This window comes from Amblyomma mixtum, chromosome 4 (genome assembly GCF_055824585.1).
Source record: "Amblyomma mixtum isolate Tamu chromosome 4, ASM5582458v1, whole genome shotgun sequence".
In the NCBI taxonomy this organism is placed as follows: domain Eukaryota; kingdom Metazoa; phylum Arthropoda; class Arachnida; order Ixodida; family Ixodidae; genus Amblyomma; species Amblyomma mixtum.
The window spans coordinates 53,605,333-53,624,502 of NC_143015.1; the positions used below are offsets into that span (position 1 = coordinate 53,605,333).

A 19,170-nucleotide genomic window follows, 5' to 3' on the forward strand; every position below is an offset into this window, starting at 1 on the left:
CTGGGTGCCTGGGCACAGAGGAATTCATTTGAATGAGGTTGCTGATACCCTGGCGAAGGCATCTCTTCAAGGCCCGGTCGTATCTGTGCTTCCACCCAGCGCATATATTACCGCGGCCAGGTTTCGCAGGTATCTGCTCTTGAAAGAATTCGCAGCATCAGCTCTGACCTCCTCTCCCGAATTCCGGCATCTCCTTTACCCGTGGTGCAGTAAAGGATGGCGATCACGCAAGCTTGAGGTTTCCTTCACGCGTCTACGTTGTCGCGTGCCTCTTTTAAACTTCTACCTTTATAGATCTGGTCTGGCGGTCTCCCCATTGTGCCCGTTCTGCGGAGAACCCGAAACGATAGATCATTTCTTGTTGACCTGCCGCCGTTTCTCCTCTTTACGGAGCCGCCTGCTGGAGCTTCCGTTACGACAGCTTGGTCTAAGTCTGTCAGCTGGGGTTGCTCTGTCTCTTGGGGCTTCCTCCCTTGGGCACACCAACTGGAATGTGCTCTCCGCCATGCAAAACTTCCTTACAGACACTAAACGGCTGCCGTCTTAAGCTCTGCTCTTTCTCATGATCAATATTTCTCTGGAATGAAAGCTTTCTGAAACGTGGAATATTTAGCCCCGTTCTCTATTTCAGTCACCGATCTCAAAGCATTTGTTTAGCCTATTTCAATTACACATCTGAGATCCTTTCATTTATTTCCTAATTGCTATTATTATCATGATTATTTTATTTTTTCCCCACCATTATTTTCTTGTTTAACATTTTGTACACCTATCAGTTGCCGCCTGTGTCTTGGCCAATCCCCCGCAGTGGGTATGCGCCATTATCTAGAGGACAACAACAACAACAATTCTCCCACTTGAGTCCACTAAGAATAGTGCCCATCAAGCGTTCGAAAGGTGCCGGGGCGTTGCAAAGGCCAAACGGCATGACGTTCAACTCATAAAAGCCGTTGGTTGTTATAAAGGTAGTTATTGCGCGATCAGCGTCAGTCATCCGCACCTGCCAGTAGCCTGATCTTAAATCCAGCGAGGAGAAATACTCAGCTTCCTGCAAGCAGTCCAGGGCGTCATCGAAGCGTGCCAGAGGATAGACGTCGTTGCGCGTGATGTCGTTGAGCTGGCAATAATCAACACAGAACCTGATGGAACCATCTTTCTTTTTCACCAACACAACCGGAGACGGCCACGGACTATGGGAGGGCTGTATGACAATCCGACGGAGCATGTGTCCTACGTGATCAGAAATGACGCGAGCTGAGAAGCCGAGACACGATAAGGCGCTGGCGAAGAGGGACGTGTGTGCCGGTGTCGATGGTGTGCCCAACGACAGACGTGCGGCTCAAGGCAGTCTGAGGAAGATCGAAGGAAGAACGGAAACGCTGCAGGTGGGCGACGAGTTGGTCACGTAGCGTGGCTGGAAGGTCAGCGTCAATGGCACGGTGGAAGACATCGGAGGGCGGAAGATCGTTCTCAACATCACAAAAGCTGAGCACATCGACATAAAATGAAGAGGTGGTACCAAGATTTGGGTAGGGAAGGCAGAAATCAAGTTCTTCAATACACCCGAGGCATTCATCTCGAAGCACTGCTCACGGGTACGAATGCGGTTTCGAGACGTAAATTGCACTTTCTCTATGGTGATCGTGAGAACAGCGAAGGAAAACAGGAGGCAGGGATGGCGGGATGCGGCTTCGGAGGCGTGAAGAAAACAGTTGAGCGAGTGACGCCTGCACAGGAGAGGGGTACGAGGTAAGCAAAAAAAGAGACAAGGAATGTCGGTATCAGTTGTGACTATAAGATTGGCGGACTGGGCAGGTATGTCGCACAAGGGAGCGTCACACAGCGGAGAAAGGCAAATTATGCTCGAGCGCAGTCAATAATGGCACGATGAGTCGAAAGGAAGTAACATCCGAGGATGATGTTGTGTGAGCAGTTAGGCACCACAATAAACTCAATGGTGTACAAAACATCTTGAATGCGGACACGGGTTGTACATGTGGCTGAGGGATGAATCCGCTGTGATGAGGCGGTGCGAAGCGAAAAGTCAGAAAGTGGGGTATATTCACTTTGCGGAGTCGACGGCAGAGAGCTTCACTTACGACGGATAATGCAGCGCCCGTGCCGACGAGGGCGACAACCTCGGCGCCTTCCACGAACACTACGATTACATTAGCGGGACAACACCGAAGACTTGAAGAGTTCGAAACCAGCGCAGTTTTTGCCTCCAGAAGTGCGACTATTAGTTTCCCTTAAGGGCGGAGCTAGAACGTCGCAGCATCGGAGAAGGGGAACGGCGGCGAGGGGAAAGCGATCGGCGAGTACCCTAAATTTGGCGATGAAGGGAAACAAAGGGGTTACCGGGCGGCCTTCTCGGCGAGGATGGTTCGGCATCGTACGCATAGGAGCGCAGATCAGTTCGAGAAGGCAGAACGCGCTGGAGGCAAAGCCGCTCGACATATACGGGCAGACCACAGGTGTAGCAGATCGGTCGGTTGTCCGCAGTACGCCAAGGGTTCGTAGGATGTGGGCGAACTCTTGAGAACGGAGCATGAGACGGGGGCTCAGACGGCGGCGTTGGACGGAAAGAAGGGGTGGCCTGATAGGGATCTGGTACCGGCTAATGTGGCCTGGCCACCGTCTGGGGGTACGTTAGGGGTGCTGTCACAGGCGGGAGCACAGGGCTGGGGTGGTATTCTCCCGGTGTCGTCTTTTGCGACATGTCGCATTCGCTCTTCACTGATTGGCTCGAGCCGCGGTGACGGCGGCGTGACGACACGGATCCGCCTTCCTGCTACGTCACCGTGACGTCGCCCCAATTTACTGCACTTATTCGAACAACGGAATGCGCTGAAGCGATTCGCGCGGGCGACGGGCTACCGTTAGCGTACGAACGCAATCGGCAGCTGCGGCTTTTGCGCCCTTAGCGTGAAAACATGGCGGCGTCCTTCCAAGCGAGAGTCGCCCGCTTCAGCCAATTCAAGTCCTTGCGATTCCGGTCGGCATGTTTACCGGCAACTACTGGTGTTGTTGCTTTTCGCTATGACTTACCTTGCTTTGACGATAAAGTTTAAGCTGCAATTCAGCCTAGTTTTTGATACGCTCTCGATTCTGGAGCGCGAACGCCTAATGGGACCTCCAGCTACACTGCTACCGTCTGCAACTGCCCGAAACGCAGCCGAAACCTAGCACAACCATCCGTAACGAAACAAAATTAGGTTTGGAGTTTTTCGCGGTGTTTGTGGGGATACACATGAATCCCCTGCCCCATTGTAACGGCCGCGCGTAATTATCACGCGATGCTATGCGCGCGCCGTTCGGGAGGTTTTGCGAGGGAGGGCACTCTCGCCACCCCCGCTTCCTTTCGCTCCCCGCCGCGGAGACTTTCCCTCTTTCCCCTCTTACAACGGAGAGACCTCCTCTCCACAGCCCGGGATGAGACGCGTTTCTCCCGAGGCTCGCTTGTCTTCTGGCGGGAGCCGTGCACACGCACGGATCGGAGATCTGCCACGGAGACCGCTGCCCTTATCGCCCGGCCACCGTGTGTGACTTGACCGCCGCGGGCCGTGAGCGAGGAACCACGCGAGGTGAGCGGAACCTACTTCCCCCACATTTTTGCGTGCGTTCTGCCCTTTGTGTTTTCCACCCCCGTACGCGAGCGGAACATCCTCGCTCGTTACGGCGGTTGTATTGTTGCTGCTGCACTGTATTGCTCGGGAGCAATAAACGCTCCTCCGAGTAGCATACTCGTGTTTGTCCCCTCTGGCCCGAACCCGCCGTGGTTGCGACCTACCGCACCGCGGGTTGGGGGTCACAGCTCTGACTGCTAGGGCTGGCACGCTGGTGCTAGAGAGCGACAACTGCTTCTAGCCCTTTGAGCGTTACTACAAGAATAAGCCCCCATATTCTTGGCGCCCAACGTGGGGCCAGAGGTGTGACAAACCGAGTGTCTGTGTGAGCGACTGCCGACACACAGACTAGCCATGGCGGCGAGCGGGATTGACATCCAGTCCCTGCTGTGGTTGTCCAATACGGCTTCTCAGCAGCAACATCTTGGCACGGCAGTAACAACTACTGCAGGTGTGTTCCCAGAGGCTGACGCTAGCCCCTGTGATCTTATATCGTTTGAGCCGAGCGGTGCTTCACACGACACACCGGCTCAGACGAGCGGCGACGCTAGGCACTTCTCGCCAAGCGCTATGCCGCCAGGTAGGGAGAGCATGGCGCGACACGTGCAATCTTGCTCATCCCACCTGGGCCCTCAGCCAGAACTACCTGGCCAGGCCCAAGAGGCTGTGTTGCGCAACGCCTTGCGCCTCATAGAGAGCCTCACGGGTATCGTGCAGAACAACCTGCAAACACCCGCTCCAGCGGCGAGTCCGAGGCTAAGGGTGGACCTTCCCAGCTACGGCGGCTATCACGATCTTGTCAGTGCCAACGAGTACCTTGAGCGCATGCTGACCTACCAGCAGGCGACAGGGCTTTCCGATGGCGAGATTCTGGCGCGTGTCGTGCCAATCTCACTGACTGATCAGGCTGCCCGCTGGTTCCGCCTTACTGGCTATCGGTCTCGCACGATGGAGGAGTTCCGAGCGAGGTTTCGCGAGGAGTTCTTGCCCGCAGATTACGACCGTCGTCTGCGGCGCGAGTTGGAGCTGCGTACTCAGCATCCGGACGAATCGTTGCTTGAGTACGTGAGGGCGATGGACGAACTCTATCGTTTTGCAGACCCCTCAGCTTCGAACGGCGAGAAGGTAGAGCGTGTTACGCGACAAGCGCACCCTACCTTCGCAGCCTACCTACGAGGCGTACCGTTCAGGGACTTGGACGAACTCGCCTCGGCAGCCAAGCGCATACAGGCGGACATACTCGCCTCCCGCGCGTATCGGCCACCCCCGCCAGCGTCGCAGGCACTTGAGCCGCGATGCGCCTGGAACGGAGACACTTTTCGAAACCGTTCCCGGGGAGCCGAATTGGTTGCATTCAGTGACGGGCAACTGAGAAACGGTTGGGAACTGTCAGACCGAGCTCTCGACCCGTACACGTATGCTATGCGGTCAGCACACGCTGCGCGTGGCCAAGGTATGCAGAATCGGGACCGACATACCGACCCGAGGACGCTAGACCAAAGGGCATCTGCGACGGTTCGCCCGGCAGGGAGGAACGGTCAGCCGGCGCGAGGCGACAACTGCCCCGCCCGGCAACGGCCGAATACCCTCTGCTACCGGTGCAACCAACGAGGGCACTACGCCCGGGAGTGCAGTCGCCCCGTGAACCGAGAGCACGCGCTTTCGGGAAACGAACGCAGCCGCCGGTAAGCAACGCTTCGCAGCCGGCGGCGTCAACAGCGGTGCTCAGTGAGTCACACGAACTCCTAGCCCCGCTGGCTTGTCGTTTGGAACCACCCAGCGACACGCCAGTACCGCTTATTGAGCTTACAGTGGCACAACGTAAGTTCATGGCATTGCTAGACACAGGAGCGAGCGCATCCCTGTTTGGCGACGAGGTATGTGAGCATCTCCGTCGGAACGGACTCCGACTGCGAGCGAGCAACCTCACGTTCCGATTAGCCAGCGGCACTGCACACGCGAGCGGTGCCGCGCGGCTTGTGGTGCGGTGGGAGAAAAGAGTGAGGCGCCAGCGCTTCGCTCACCTCCCCGGCCTATCGGTTCCAATTATTCTTGGTAGAGACTTCCTCGCCAAGACGGGCATTGTTATTGACGTCTGCAACGGAGGATATAGGGAGCGAGCATGTGGCACCCTGAAACCTTTCGTTCAACCCCAAAAAGCGTCGAGAGCACATTCGCTTTCCGATGCTTCGCGCGCAGACGTACGCAACGATCGCCTGAAAAAGAGCCTCGAAACGCCTTCGGCCCGGCTGAACAACCAGCCTGTCGACCGCGCCGAGAGGAAAAGCGCAGAAGGGAACCCCTCCCCTCCCGCGCGACCCCCTGTCCCCCCTGCGGTTGCACTCTGTGCCGCGGTGGCATGCAGGCCTCCCCACCCGCTGCTGGACAACTCAGACAGCTTGTCGGGGGAGGAAAAAGCGCGTTTGTCTCTGCTCCTAAACGAGTACGACGCCGTATTCACGGAGCGGCCTGGCTGCACTACGCTGGTTAGGCACAAAATTGAGACAGGCGACGCTGTTCCATGGAAGTGCAATCCTCGGCCAGTCAGCTTGGCTAAGAGGAAAGCGCTCGATAACGCACTGGACGAGCTTCTCGATACAGGCGTTGTGGAACGATCAAACAGCCCCTGGGGGTTTCCAGTGGTGCTGGTGCCCAAAAAGGATGGAACAACCCGCCTTTGTGTGGACTATCGACGCCTGAACGAGGTGACACGGAAGGACGCATACCCACTTCCGAGCATTGCCTCGATAGTGTCCAATGTTGGTGGAGCGAAGTACTTCACTACGCTCGATGCTAGCAGAGGATACTTTCAGGTCGAGATGACCCCCAGTGACCGAGAGAAAACTGCCTTCACTTGTCACAGGGGACTTTTCCAGTTTACCCGAATGCCGTTCGGCCTGGTCGGCGCGCCCGCGACGTACCAGCGTCTGATGGACCGTGTCCTAGGCGATGCAAGGTGGCACCACGCTCTTGCTTACCTGGATGACATTGTCGTGTATTCGGAAACCTTTGATGAGCACTTACGCCATCTCAGGGATGTACTGGAAAGGCTGAGGTCTGCGGGAATCACTCTGAACCCGAACAAGACCCAGATAGCGGCGACCCGAATAACACTGTTGGGGTTTACGCTAGACAAAGGACGCCTTCTGCCGTGCGAAGACAAGCTGCGGGCTATTTTGCAGTTCCCGTCGCCGGCAGATATAGGCGGACTAAGACGCTTTCTGGGGCTGGCGAACTTTTATCGACAGTTTATCCCAGATTGCGCAGCTCTGCAAGCCCCCTTAACAGCGCTGTTAAGGAAAGGTGTGAAGTGGCATTGGGGACCCGAGCAAGAGGCGGCACTACGCCATCTCACTTGCGCGCTCGCGGAAACCACAGAGCTAAGGCTGCCTGACCTGAACAGGGAATTTGTGATCCACACGGACGCTTGTGACCTGGGCTTAGGAGCAGTCCTGCTTCAAGAGCACGGAGGTAGCCTGAGACCGGTGGCGTTCGCCAGCCGCTCATTAACTCCCGCAGAGAGAAACTATTCCGTGACAGAAAAAGAATGTCTCGCGATTATCTTCGCTCTGCGGAAGTTCGACTACTATGTCGATGGAGTCGCTTTCGTGATTGAGACTGATCACATGGCACTCACTTGGCTGAGACGCCTAGGCGAGCCGTCCGGACGCCTAGCGCGATGGGCGCTACTCCTCCAGCGTTACGACTTTACCGTGCGCTACAGGAGGGGCAAGAACAACGTGGTGGCGGACGCACTTTCGCGCGCGCCCGTTGACGGCTTGGGAAGTAACAACACTGCCCAATCCGCCGCGCCCGACAGCCAGAGCAGCGCGACTGCCGCGCAGCTCACACAACGCCCCGAGGGAAGGGACACCCCGCCTTCCCAGGGCGAAAGCGTAAACCACTTTGAAGGCATCAGTTCAGTGGTGAGCGTTTTCAGCAGAAGGGAGCTGTTGGAGGCACAGCGGGAGGATCCATTTTGTCGAAAAGTGTTCGACGGGCTCAGGGAGCCGGGCGGCGCGGCCGCGGCGCACATGGAGGCAACTGGTATTGTTGTCCGTGCGGGGCGCTCGAACACAGCTGGTAATGCTGTGAGCGCGATGGATTCCTATCTGCTCGACTCCGATGGCATCCTGCTGAGATATATCCCCTCCGAGAAGGATACACACGAGTCCTTCAAGGTGGTGATTCCACGCACGCTGAGAGGAGCACTTTTACGCTACTTTCATGACACGTGCATCGCTGGGCATGCGAGTGGCCCTAAGACTTACCTCAAGTTGTGCCGCCTCGCTACCTGGCCTGGCATGAAGCGGGATGCGATACGCTACGCCCGCTCGTGCGACGTGTGCCAAAGGGTCAAGCCACGTGGTGGACGCCCACCTGGGCTCATGCAGCCGATCAATAGCCAGGGTCCTTGGCAAATTGCGGCTTGTGACGTCATGGGACCTTACCCCAGGACTCCGAGTGGAAACCAATATCTGCTCGTTGTCACAGACCATTTCAGCAAATGGGTGGAACTTTTCCCACTTCGAAAGCTGACGGCACGCGTAATCATGGGGAAGCTGATCGAGGTGTTCACACGATTCGGCTACCCCGGGCAGTTGATAACGGACAATGCATCGTACTTCACTGCCAAACTTTTCGTGGACTCCTGTGCGGCCCTTGGCATTAAGCACAGGAGAACAACCACGTACCACGCCCAGGCGAATCCCACGGAACGCGTGAACCGCAACATCAAGCACATGCTCGTTGCATTTGCGGAGACGCGCATCGACTGGGACACCTGTCTCCCCGAGATTGGGTTTGCTCTCAGGTCGACCGTGAACCGCTCGACTGGGTACACACCTGCCGCTCTCAACCTTGGCAGGGAGCTGCCGAACCCGTTAGAACTTACTCTACAGGTTCGCAGCAACACCCCGATTGCTTGGTCGGCACGCGCTGACTATGCGACCGGGCTGCGCGCGAGGATGACGGAGGCTTTGGACAAAGCACGCCGGAATCTGAGCACTGCTCGGGCCCAGCAGAAAGCGCAGTATGACCGCTCTCACCGGGAAGTTCACTACAAACCGGGTGACCTGGTGTTGAGGCGCAGTCACGTTCTGAGCGATGCCAGTAAGCGGTTTTCTGCTTCTCTGGCGCCGAAATGGACGGGACCATATGTAGTTCGGGAGAAACTTTCCTCTCTCGTCTACAGGCTGGCGGACTTGACGCTAAGACCGACCGGCGGGCCAGTGCATGTCTGTGATCTCAAACCCTACTTTGACAGAGGGAACGAGTGGCCTGTGGAGAACACCCTCCCCCGCCAGCAGGCAGCCGCACCGAGACGCAGGGCTCGACAACAGAGCCCGGCGCCTCGTTACAACTTGCGCCCACGGCAGAAACAACTCTGACCAACGCGCAGGGAGTAATTTCTCCTGCTTAATATGGACGGAACACCCCTTCCATATTTCGCACCACGGCTTCCGGAGCAAGCACACGCTTTCTCGTCGGAAAAGACCGAGCGGGGTTAGACTAGCTCAAAAAAAAAAAAAATGTGTAAATTGGTAATGTAACTAAAAAGAAAAGATAGCCTTGCAGCCGCAGGCCAGCCTTCACAGCGTGCCCGGAGGAGAGCCAGCGGACGCCGCAACAACCGTTGCTGCTTCGAACACCGAGGGCCAGGCCGTTTGGAAGGCGGCCGCATTCCGGAGCCAAGAGCCCGCTGTCGCCACCAAGTTGCGCAGAAGAAGAACAGCTTCCGGTCGGCCGCGGGACGAGCGAACGAGAATTCGGAGAAACCGGGGCCTGTGTCTACCATGGCGAAAACTGCAGCAGAGAGGCCGCCTTGGAGTCCCCCTGTCCCCGCGGCCGCGGGCTTCGCCCACAAGAGAAGCTTGGTGCCCCGCTGGGCCCGCCTCGCAAGTCCTCCGCGGCAGAGGGAAAATGGGTCGGCGCGCCTTTGTCACCCCCCAACGAGAGGAAAAGAGGGCGAGCCAAGAGCAAGCGGTTCATCCAGCTGAGTGGGGGCCTGCCGTACGCTACGACACGGTGCGTAATTGCCTTGAGCCTGCCTGCCGCCCGCGCGTCCCGGCAAAGCTGCCCTGGCCGACTCACGGGACCTGCGGTCATCGACCCCCTTCAACTCTGGGCAACACAGTCGTCCATGGCGGTCGTCTACACTGCCTTCCTGCCCTGGCGTCCACGGCCTTCGACGACGGCACTGCTGGCTGTGAGCTGAATCTTTTCTTAATTCGTTTTAAAGTTAAACGGTGTTTCGCCGGCCCCACTCGGTATAACCTTTTGTGTGAACGCAGTCACTTCTCGGCCGTAGGGCAGTTTTAAGGAGGGGGGGATGTGGGGATACACATGAATCCCCTGCCCCATTGTAACGGCCGCGCGTAATTATCACGCGATGCTATGCGCGCGCCGTTCGGGAGGTTTTGCGAGGGAGGGCACTCTCGCCACCCCCGCTTCCTTTCGCTCCCCGCCGCGGAGACTTTCCCTCTTTCCCCTCTTACAACGGAGAGACCTCCTCTCCACAGCCCGGGATGAGACGCGTTTCTCCCGAGGCTCGCTTGTCTTCTGGCGGGAGCCGTGCACACGCACGGATCGGAGATCTGCCACGGAGACCGCTGCCCTTATCGCCCGGCCACCGTGTGTGACTTGACCGCCGCGGGCCGTGAGCGAGGAACCACGCGAGGTGAGCGGAACCTACTTCCCCCACATTTTTGCGTGCGTTCTGCCCTTTGTGTTTTCCACCCCCGTACGCGAGCGGAACATCCTCGCTCGTTACGGCGGTTGTATTGTTGCTGCTGCACTGTATTGCTCGGGAGCAATAAACGCTCCTCCGAGTAGCATACTCGTGTTTGTCCCCTCTGGCCCGAACCCGCCGTGGTTGCGACCTACCGCACCGCGGGTTGGGGGTCACAGCTCTGACTGCTAGGGCTGGCACGCTGGTGCTAGAGAGCGACAACTGCTTCTAGCCCTTTGAGCGTTACTACAAGAATAGACCCCCATATGTTTTATAGACTTAAATGAAGTAAAGCGAGTTTATATAAATTTGCAAATGTGTTTTGAACATTAGACGTCATGTGGTGGTAAATATTCTTGCTATTAAAGATACGAAACTACTGCTGCTAGTGAATCAGCAGTGGTAAATTGGCGCTTCTCGGAGTGAATGAAAGCACCGCAGACGAAAGTGCCAGGGGCGTTTTCCGTTTCCTCGAGCAACTGTACGCACTTTTTTAGGCCCCGCCCTAATGCGAAATGTCGCAAAAGGCGACACCGGCAGAATACCACCCCTGGACGGTATCAGATCAATGAATTGGTCTTGCACGACATGGCGTAAGGTAGGAGCCGAAGATGGGGCCGAGTAAGGAACTTGGCGGGCGGGGTCTTGAAAATGTGAAATCAGGGACAGCTGGCCAGCGACTCTTCGCGAATGAAGGCTTTGATTTGGTGGAGCAGAAGGGAGTCCTTAGGAGTAGCACCACCCAGGGCCAGTGTGGAGAGAGCCTCGTCGCAGACACCGGCGCGCTGTGTAGAAGCGCCCTGCTTGCGGAGCTCGTCGTAGCTCTGGCAAAGCTTAATAACCTCACTGTCAGTGGTAGGATTCTTCTCGACAAGCATCTGAAATGCGTCGTCAGCGATGCCTTTGAGGATGTGATTGATCTTGTCCTCTTCTGGCATGGCGGCGTTGAGAGGTTTGCAGAGGTCAACGATGTACTCAATGTAACCAGCGAAGGTCTCTTCGGTGTGTTGAGCATGATTTCGTAAACGCTGTTGAGCGCAGAGCATGCGCATCGCAGGGCACCCGAACAATTGCGCAAAACTCTTCTTAAATACGGGCCAAGTGGGCAGATCCGCCTCATGGTTGCGAAACCAGAGGATCGCCACGTGCGTAAGATAGAAGATGACGTTACTGAGTTTGATAGAGTCATCCCGCTTGTAGCTGCTCACTAACTCATACGATGACAGCCGGTCATCAACATCTTGGTAGGCAGTGCCAGTGAAGAGGGAAAGATCACGCTTTCGGATGACGCCAGAACAAAGGACCGTGATTGAACTGGCCGCCGGTGTTGGGGCAGTCTCATCTGGCATGGTTGACGCAGGCGGCAGCGTACGGATCCGGAGTTCCAGGTTGGTGGGAGATGCACCAAGCACCTCCATCAATTGTAAGGGTGAGTTTATCAGGCGTCCTCGGAGAGACCGAACCGCTGTGTAGGATCTGGCAGCGTAGACAGGCGTAGCCAGCACCAAAGAGAGCGGGGCAACTTCATCGTCGTCAGGCGCAGCGTAGTATAGGCGCATGGCGGCAGCGGAACCCGTCATATTTGACACACTACATTATAATATTTTTGGACTTCACTAAGCATTTGACTGTGTTTCACCGACAAATTATTAATAAATTTTTTACGGGTCTTCCTGGTTGAAGATGCGTGTACGTTACTGGCTACAGCTTTCGTGTTTTTGCGGTCAACTCAGGCACACAACACTGCAATGTCCGTCTAAGACGGACGTTACTCTCAGGATTTACATCACCCTGACGATTACATTAATCTGCTGGTTTACATTCGACAAAAACAATTACCACTTAAACTCTTCCATTGAAATATCATATAAAGCCAGTATTCGAGAGGAAATATACTTAAACACATCCCGTTGTGGTTTATGCTTTGGTTTTTTGTGGTTTACTGTCCCCAAGCAACTCTGGCTATGAGAGACGCCATAGAGAAGGGCTCTGGAAATTTCGACCACCTGGGGTTCTTTAACGTGCACTGACATCGCACAGTACACGGGCCTCCAGAATTTCGCCTTCATCGAAATTCGGCAGCCGCGGCCGGGATCGAACCCGCATCTTTCGGGTCAGCAGCCGAGCGCCGTAACCACGGAGCCACCACGGCGGCGCACGTCACGTTATATCTCTGCTTGCACTGATCCTTGTTTTAAGATTTTGGAATACCGTCTTGTAACTAATATGTAAGCTGGTTCCTTCTTTTTTCGTTTTCAGGTCTACAGGTGTGCTGTGTAAATGAGGCTATACTTTTTTAAACTTTGGAATTCCCCTGCTGAGCACCCTGGACAATCATTAAATGAAGAAGAATACAGACTGCCCCACACCCTCGCTGCCTGCAATATATTGGTAGTGTATATTGGTAGTGTATAGTGTTTTCCAAGTATACTAAGAATACAATATTGAACCTTTTTAAAAATACGTCAGAAAAAGTGTTCGCGCTTAGGATACACATAATGCTTAAAAATTATGCTAAAAATATACATTAAATACATTACAATAAAATAGACTGAAAATATACTAGCTGACTCTACCGGGTTAATGTCAACAGAAGAACTAATGACTGATCCGGCTATATGCGATAAGCATAAGGAGCCGGTCTCTGAGAAGACGCGTAGTTACCATCAATGAAAATGTTCGATTACATTCAAAGGCGACGTGAAGGAATTGGAACGGGAAAGATGTCTCTACAGAGCAAATGCTGACAGAAAGTGAGGGAGCAAATTAGAGATGCTACGATATGTGCCGCGCTTGGCTTGCCTTATATACAGGGTGTCCCAGCTAACTTGGACCAAGATTTATAAAAAAACTAAGAGTTCTTCAGAACTGAAATCGCATATATGTTGTTAGGGTTTACCTAAACTTACATTACTATTTTTTCGGTCCTCCTATTTGATTAATTAGTCGAGATAAAAAAATTAACTTTTGAAATATAGCTTGAAGCGTTCAGGCCTCAATAGGAAAGTTGTGGAGCTCCACAAGTATTGTCCAACCCGGGCACTTCCAACGAGATAGACTTAGCGTGGCCGCTTTTATTCGGGAAAAACGAAAGCCCGCGGAGTTTAAAAAAATACCACGTGACAGCGCGCTCCGTGCGCCCAAATGCGCCACAATTACAGCGCTCTCATCCGTGCTTTGTAACAACCAACACCCGCTTCGCGCATTTTGTGCTGCCCAAGACAGGGCTTCGCGTTGTGCTTGGTTCCAAGATAAGCGTCAGTGGGTACGGGCGGCAGTTGAAAGAAAGCACGGCTCCCGTTTCTGCGGCGATAATTGCGCTTTCACGTTAGCAGAATTCATGCGGAGGAACGATGGCAATCTCATGAGCTTGATTTCGGGAGCAAGATCCCAACAAGCAAAGACGCATATAACAAGCCTGATAACGTCGTGTGTATTACGCTGTAGAACAGGAGCCGCACTTTCTTTCAATTGCCTTCCGAACTAACTGGCGCTTATCTTGGAACCAAGCGCAACGTCAAGCCCTGGCTTGGGCAGCACGAAGGCGCGAAGCGAGTGATGTTTTTTGCAAAGCATGTTTGAGAGCGCTGTAATCGCGGCGCATCTGGGCTCACGGAGCGCGATGTCACGTGGCTTTTTTTAAACTCCGCAGGCTTCCGTTTTTCCCGAATAAAAACGGCCATGCTAAGTCTATCTCGTTTGAAGCACCTGGGCTGGACAATATTTGTGGAGCTCCACAACTTTCCTATTGACGCCTGAACGCTTCAAGCTCCATTTATAAAGTTAATTTCTTTATATCGACTAATTATTCAAATAGGAGGACCGAAAAAATAGTAGTGTAACTTTACGTAAACCCTAACAAAATCCATGCGATTTCTGTTGCGACGAACGCTTAGTTTTTTTATAAATCTTGGTCCAAGTTAGCTGGGACACCCTGTATACCCACCGAGATAGGGAGCATTAGCTATTCCGTTGAGGCGCTATTTCCGCAAAGACTGTGAGCCACCAAATTGTAGCACAAGTGTTATACTAATCGCGTTCGAATCTCTGGGCGATCTAGAACTGAACAGCTCGCCGAAGCTTGCGTCAAGCATAGGTCAGGAGTCGAACTCTCAACCAACATATACACGGGCGTCTAAGGAAGCCGGCCAGCCTTGCCAGTCGGGGTCTTTTTCGCTGGCATGTTCGGGCCCCGAAGGGGCCAAGGAGCCTTTGCCGCTGTAATGCTATTACGTTCTCCACACGTAATGTAAATAAGTGGTGATTACCTTCCTGCAAGAAGTTACCGTAAACGAAAGGACGAGAGGAAAGGGAGAGTTTTCACTGCTCCCCGAAACGCATTTTCGAGCCCTAGACCGTTCCACGGTAGCTTTGAAGTGTGATGCAAATATGTTTGTGCGGACTGCCCATTTGTTAGAATTTAAGTACACTTGGACGAATCAATTGCGTATTTACGAAAGTATGCTTGAAAGACTTTGCCAACATCAAAATTAGAGTTCCCATACTCGATTTCGAGCATTAAATTGTTCAACGGCAGCTTGTAGTGTGCTGCAAATATGCTTACGCGGACCGCCTATTTGCTAGAATTGAAGTGCACTTTGGACGAATTAATTGCGTATTTACGAAAGTATACTTCAAATACATTGCCAGCGCGCAAATGCTTTTACCCGAAACGGAAATTTGAGCCCTACACTCTTCTACGGCAGCTAGAAGTGTGCTGCCAATGCGTTTAAAAGGACTGCCCGTTTGTTGGAATGGGGGTATACTTGGGACGAAATTAATTTCATATTTACGAAAGTACACTTTTAATACATTGACAAGATGCTAAAGCTGCATACCTATCATTTCACTTATTTCAAACATGCTCAAAGTATGCTTTAAGCGCGGTACTTTTGGTAAATTTTAAGAATGTATTTCGAATACCAAGCATGAAATTTCAGGAACCTATTTTCTTCATATTTTAATGTCATTCATGAATACAAAATATGTTTAAAATACAATATAAATACCCCCCCCCTCCCCCCGCATATTTCAAACGCATTAGGTTTCGCTATGGGAGGTTTCACACTCCAAAACGACACACGGGTTGTGAGACGCTCTTCTGTAGGACCGTAATATTTCAATCACTTGGCGTTCTGTAACGTGCTCTAATACTGCACAGACCACAGGAGCATTTGCATTTTGCTTCTGTTGAAAGAGATTACAACGGGCGGGACTCCACTCCAAGTCTTTGTGGTCCGCTGACGAACGCGGTAAGGAATAAACCTCCACGTCTGGTTTTTATTAATTTGTGGTGCACTGGAAAAGGCATATATGATATATAAAAAAAAATAGAGAGGACACTTAAGCTCCGCCTTAGGGCATGACGCGATAGCATGATTAAGTTCATTCCTTATGTGCAGAGTCGTAATTCTCGAGTTTGCATTCATTGATTCCAGGGAGTCGTGATACCACTGCTGGCGCATTAGTGCAGGGGTTACGCGGTGCGTCATTCACCAGCGATGGCAGGTGTGGTCACCGTGGGACGTATGAGATAACATTGTTTTTGCCGACCAACCTCCCGTGACTGATCATTAATTTACCTGTCACCTGCTACGGGCGTTCGATTCCTCGAATGCCGGTGGGCCGGTTGTGATCACACCAGAAGCTCATGTGATTTAGGTTGCCCAACTAGGTTGCTTGTCAGGGGACTTTTCACTCACAGCGCCAACGCTGGATTTTATGCAGAACGGGAGCCTTAACGCTGTCAGCTCCCCCCCCCCCCCCCCCCCCTTCCAGGTCCGCGTCAATGCAAGGCCTCGCGCCTTCGCCACCACCGGGAAACTAGCAGGAGAGGCCGATGGAGGTGAGGTCGCGGAATAGTCATCTTCGCCATCTCCTCTGCCTGCTATGAGGTACAAAGATAAAAGCATGGAATTAAAGGCCATCGACAGCGTAGGTTAGTCAAGCTGTTAGATTTTATTTATTGGCAAGGTGTTTCAAACTGTCTGACGTCAAAATTGAGCATTTTAAAGCTCATTTAGTTGTCGTCACTGCCAGCCGTATCGGCGCCGAATTTTTTTTTTAGCTGATTCTATCTGCTAAAATGCAAAGAATAGCTTCTGTATTTGATGCATTAGAACAGTGAAGGAGAAAATTTTATAAAAGTGAACGAGGGCCAGGCAACTTATAAAGCTCTTAAACGAGGGTATTTTATGTTCTATATTCCAAACCATATGGCCCATGAATAAAACTGAAAATTTGCCCTCACGATTGCTAATTCCAGCCTCCAGTTTCGCAATATAATCATGTCCCCAAAATTAATAATACATTTTTATTATCTAATTATAGTGTTTTGTTTAACTCTTTGCTCTGCTGCAGTAAGTACACAATGTCCGCCTAGCAGTACAAAGAATTTGCGCATACCGCTCCGACATCTCTGCAGTCTCTGAAAAATTACCCTCAAACGTTTCAAAAAATGACCCCGCACACAGATGCACTGCGGTGGAGTGCGGCAATTATTCTTATCGCGAACACAGGCGAGCGCCTATGAAGCGATCTATGCGAATAAGCTGCTTTCTTATTACTTCAGCCACTATTTCCCCTAAGCAAACAGTTTATTTTTCAATGCTTGAGCATGCATGCTTGCCGCATTGGATGCATAGCTTCATCAGAATACTTTTTTTTTTCACTCGCAGTAATCAACATCGTCTTCTCTAATTATTCTTCCATCGAAGCAAAAATTTTCGAATATCCCCTTGCATTCTCTAGTCAAAGAAGTATATGTTTTATGTTTGCTCCATACCATGCATCTCTGGCGGCCTGAAATCATAGACATATCATGATATACAAGCGAACACAGCAAACTATACTGTTTTTTTATTTTAGTTATAAGCAGCTAACACGATTATGTAACCAGTCATGTATTGCACTCAAATATAGCCTTCCGTTAAAGATTTCTGACCAATTAGAGACGGTAAGAACAGACTAATCAGCGCCGACATCACCAAGCGCGCATGTGTAGAGCAATGATGGTTTAGGTTTTCTCAAAATAAGAACGATGAAATCTCATTTAATGTTTACGGGTCTCGACATACATGATAAAAATTACATTTTCTAGGAGTCACATCAATGGCTGAAGCTTGGCTAAATGGTTCCAGTGTGCATTTCTACTAGTTACACTCAGAAACAAGGCCGAAACGACATTTCAAAGGAGGAGTTAAGCAACGAGTTTAAAAATGCAGCTTGTTCTATAAATTATAGCTCAAGTGCATAAAAAAAGGTGCGATAATGTACAAAACTAGGGACTAAGTTGGCACCGTTTGAAAAACCGCCAGGAAATGATAATATGTAGGAGTAGCAGTGATGCAAGCTGTTCAATTTTAAAAGGGAACAATAAGGAAAAATTGAATATTCGTAAAGAGTACCTGTCATAATTCGTTACCTCTGTGTTGTATACGACTTCAAAATATTGCACTGAAAGCACAAAGAAACACCTCAAAAGAAAACTAGAGAGAATTTCTGGAGCGTATTGTAGATACATAGGCACATAACCGGAAAACAAAATTGCAGCTAATGTTAAGGGAACAAGCAAAAAGTATCAGCAGAAAATGTTTTAAGTTATGGTCAAATAAACGGCTGATCGCACGTCCTTCATGCGTGCTTACCATCAGTTCACCACTATATATACACTAATTGTAGAGGCAAATTTGCAGTATATATTACTGTTTTAGCAAAAAAGGAAATTGTTCTTCGCTGCAATATGGTAAAGGTGTACTGAAGTAATTTCTTTGCGCTATTTATTTTCTACGCGTGCTTAGGACAGATGAATAAGCGCCCTTAAATGAGGAGAGAATTTTTTTTTGCTGTGGTAGTAGTTAAACTTGTTAACCGAGATGAAAACGACTGAAATGTAATGGCAGATTGTTATTGCCCGTATTCCTTGACCCTAGAGATGATCAATCAAAGAAAGTTATGTATTTACCAACCTAGACCTACATACAGCGGCTCATGTGTCCATGTATGGATATGTGTTGAAGCACAGTTACGTTAGTCAAATCTGAACACATCTTGAGCGGTAAGTTTATGACATGTGTTGTTTTTTCTGCACATAATAAAAATAATGGCAAAACTTTACGTCCTTATCCAAAAACAATTTACAGCAGCTTCAACAATTACGTATTAGCAGTAAGAGGCGCGATTGCAGACAAAAATTTATGCTCTAAGATGCACTGGACCTCTATTATATGTAATACGCATAACTGTTTGATGAAGGCGCAGTTATATCATTCGCGCATATTAAAAAAAACACAAATGAAAAAAAAATGGGACCAGCAAACATATAAAAAAAGAAAAATGTCGAAAGCGTAATCTCTAAAGTAGAGCAGTGTTATTCATCTTAATCTTCAAATCAGTGCTGGATGATAAAACGAATACTTGAACGAATGCAGTGGAGATATTTCGCACCACAAACAAAAAAGGCGTTCTAGGCTATACGGCTTTGCGAAGCTGCCTCTGGATCCGGTGGTGTACACTGGAAGCCAACGTTAAAATCAAAGATATGGCTTACATAAGTATGCAGGAATGTAAAGCTCCGTTTAACTTTTTTTGTGAACAAGCCATAGACAGAGAGGGTATAGAAATATAATATTTCTAGGAAACGTACCTAACGATCACTTAGTAAAACACGTTGCAGGGCTAGTTGGTTATGCATTTTCTTTCGTGTATTCGTCCCAAAAGTTAGCGCTGCTTAAGTTTGAACGAAAGAAAAGTACCTAACGAATCTCGAAGACGCTCTGCTTATATCAAGGTGTTGTCGGAAAGGGTACAAGACAA

General features: G+C 51.2%; 1 protein-coding gene across 1 annotated transcript; it reads left to right on the top strand.

The window, feature by feature from the left end:
- Positions 1–3,241: 3,241 nt before the first annotated feature.
- Positions 3,242–5,790, top strand: LOC149346501 (uncharacterized). Its single transcript, XM_089585403.1, has one exon. The coding sequence runs from the start codon at positions 3,981–3,983 to the stop codon at positions 5,313–5,315; it is 1,335 nt and encodes a 444-aa protein (XP_089441529.1). The 5' UTR covers positions 3,242–3,980; the 3' UTR covers positions 5,316–5,790.
- Positions 5,791–19,170: the final 13,380 nt, after the last annotated feature.

Bases quoted from the DNA above. Each gene is read 5' to 3' on its own strand.
- LOC149346501 (XM_089585403.1), top strand. From the start codon at position 3,981: ATGGCGGCGAGCGGGATTGACATCCAGTCCCTGCTGTGGTTGTCCAAT.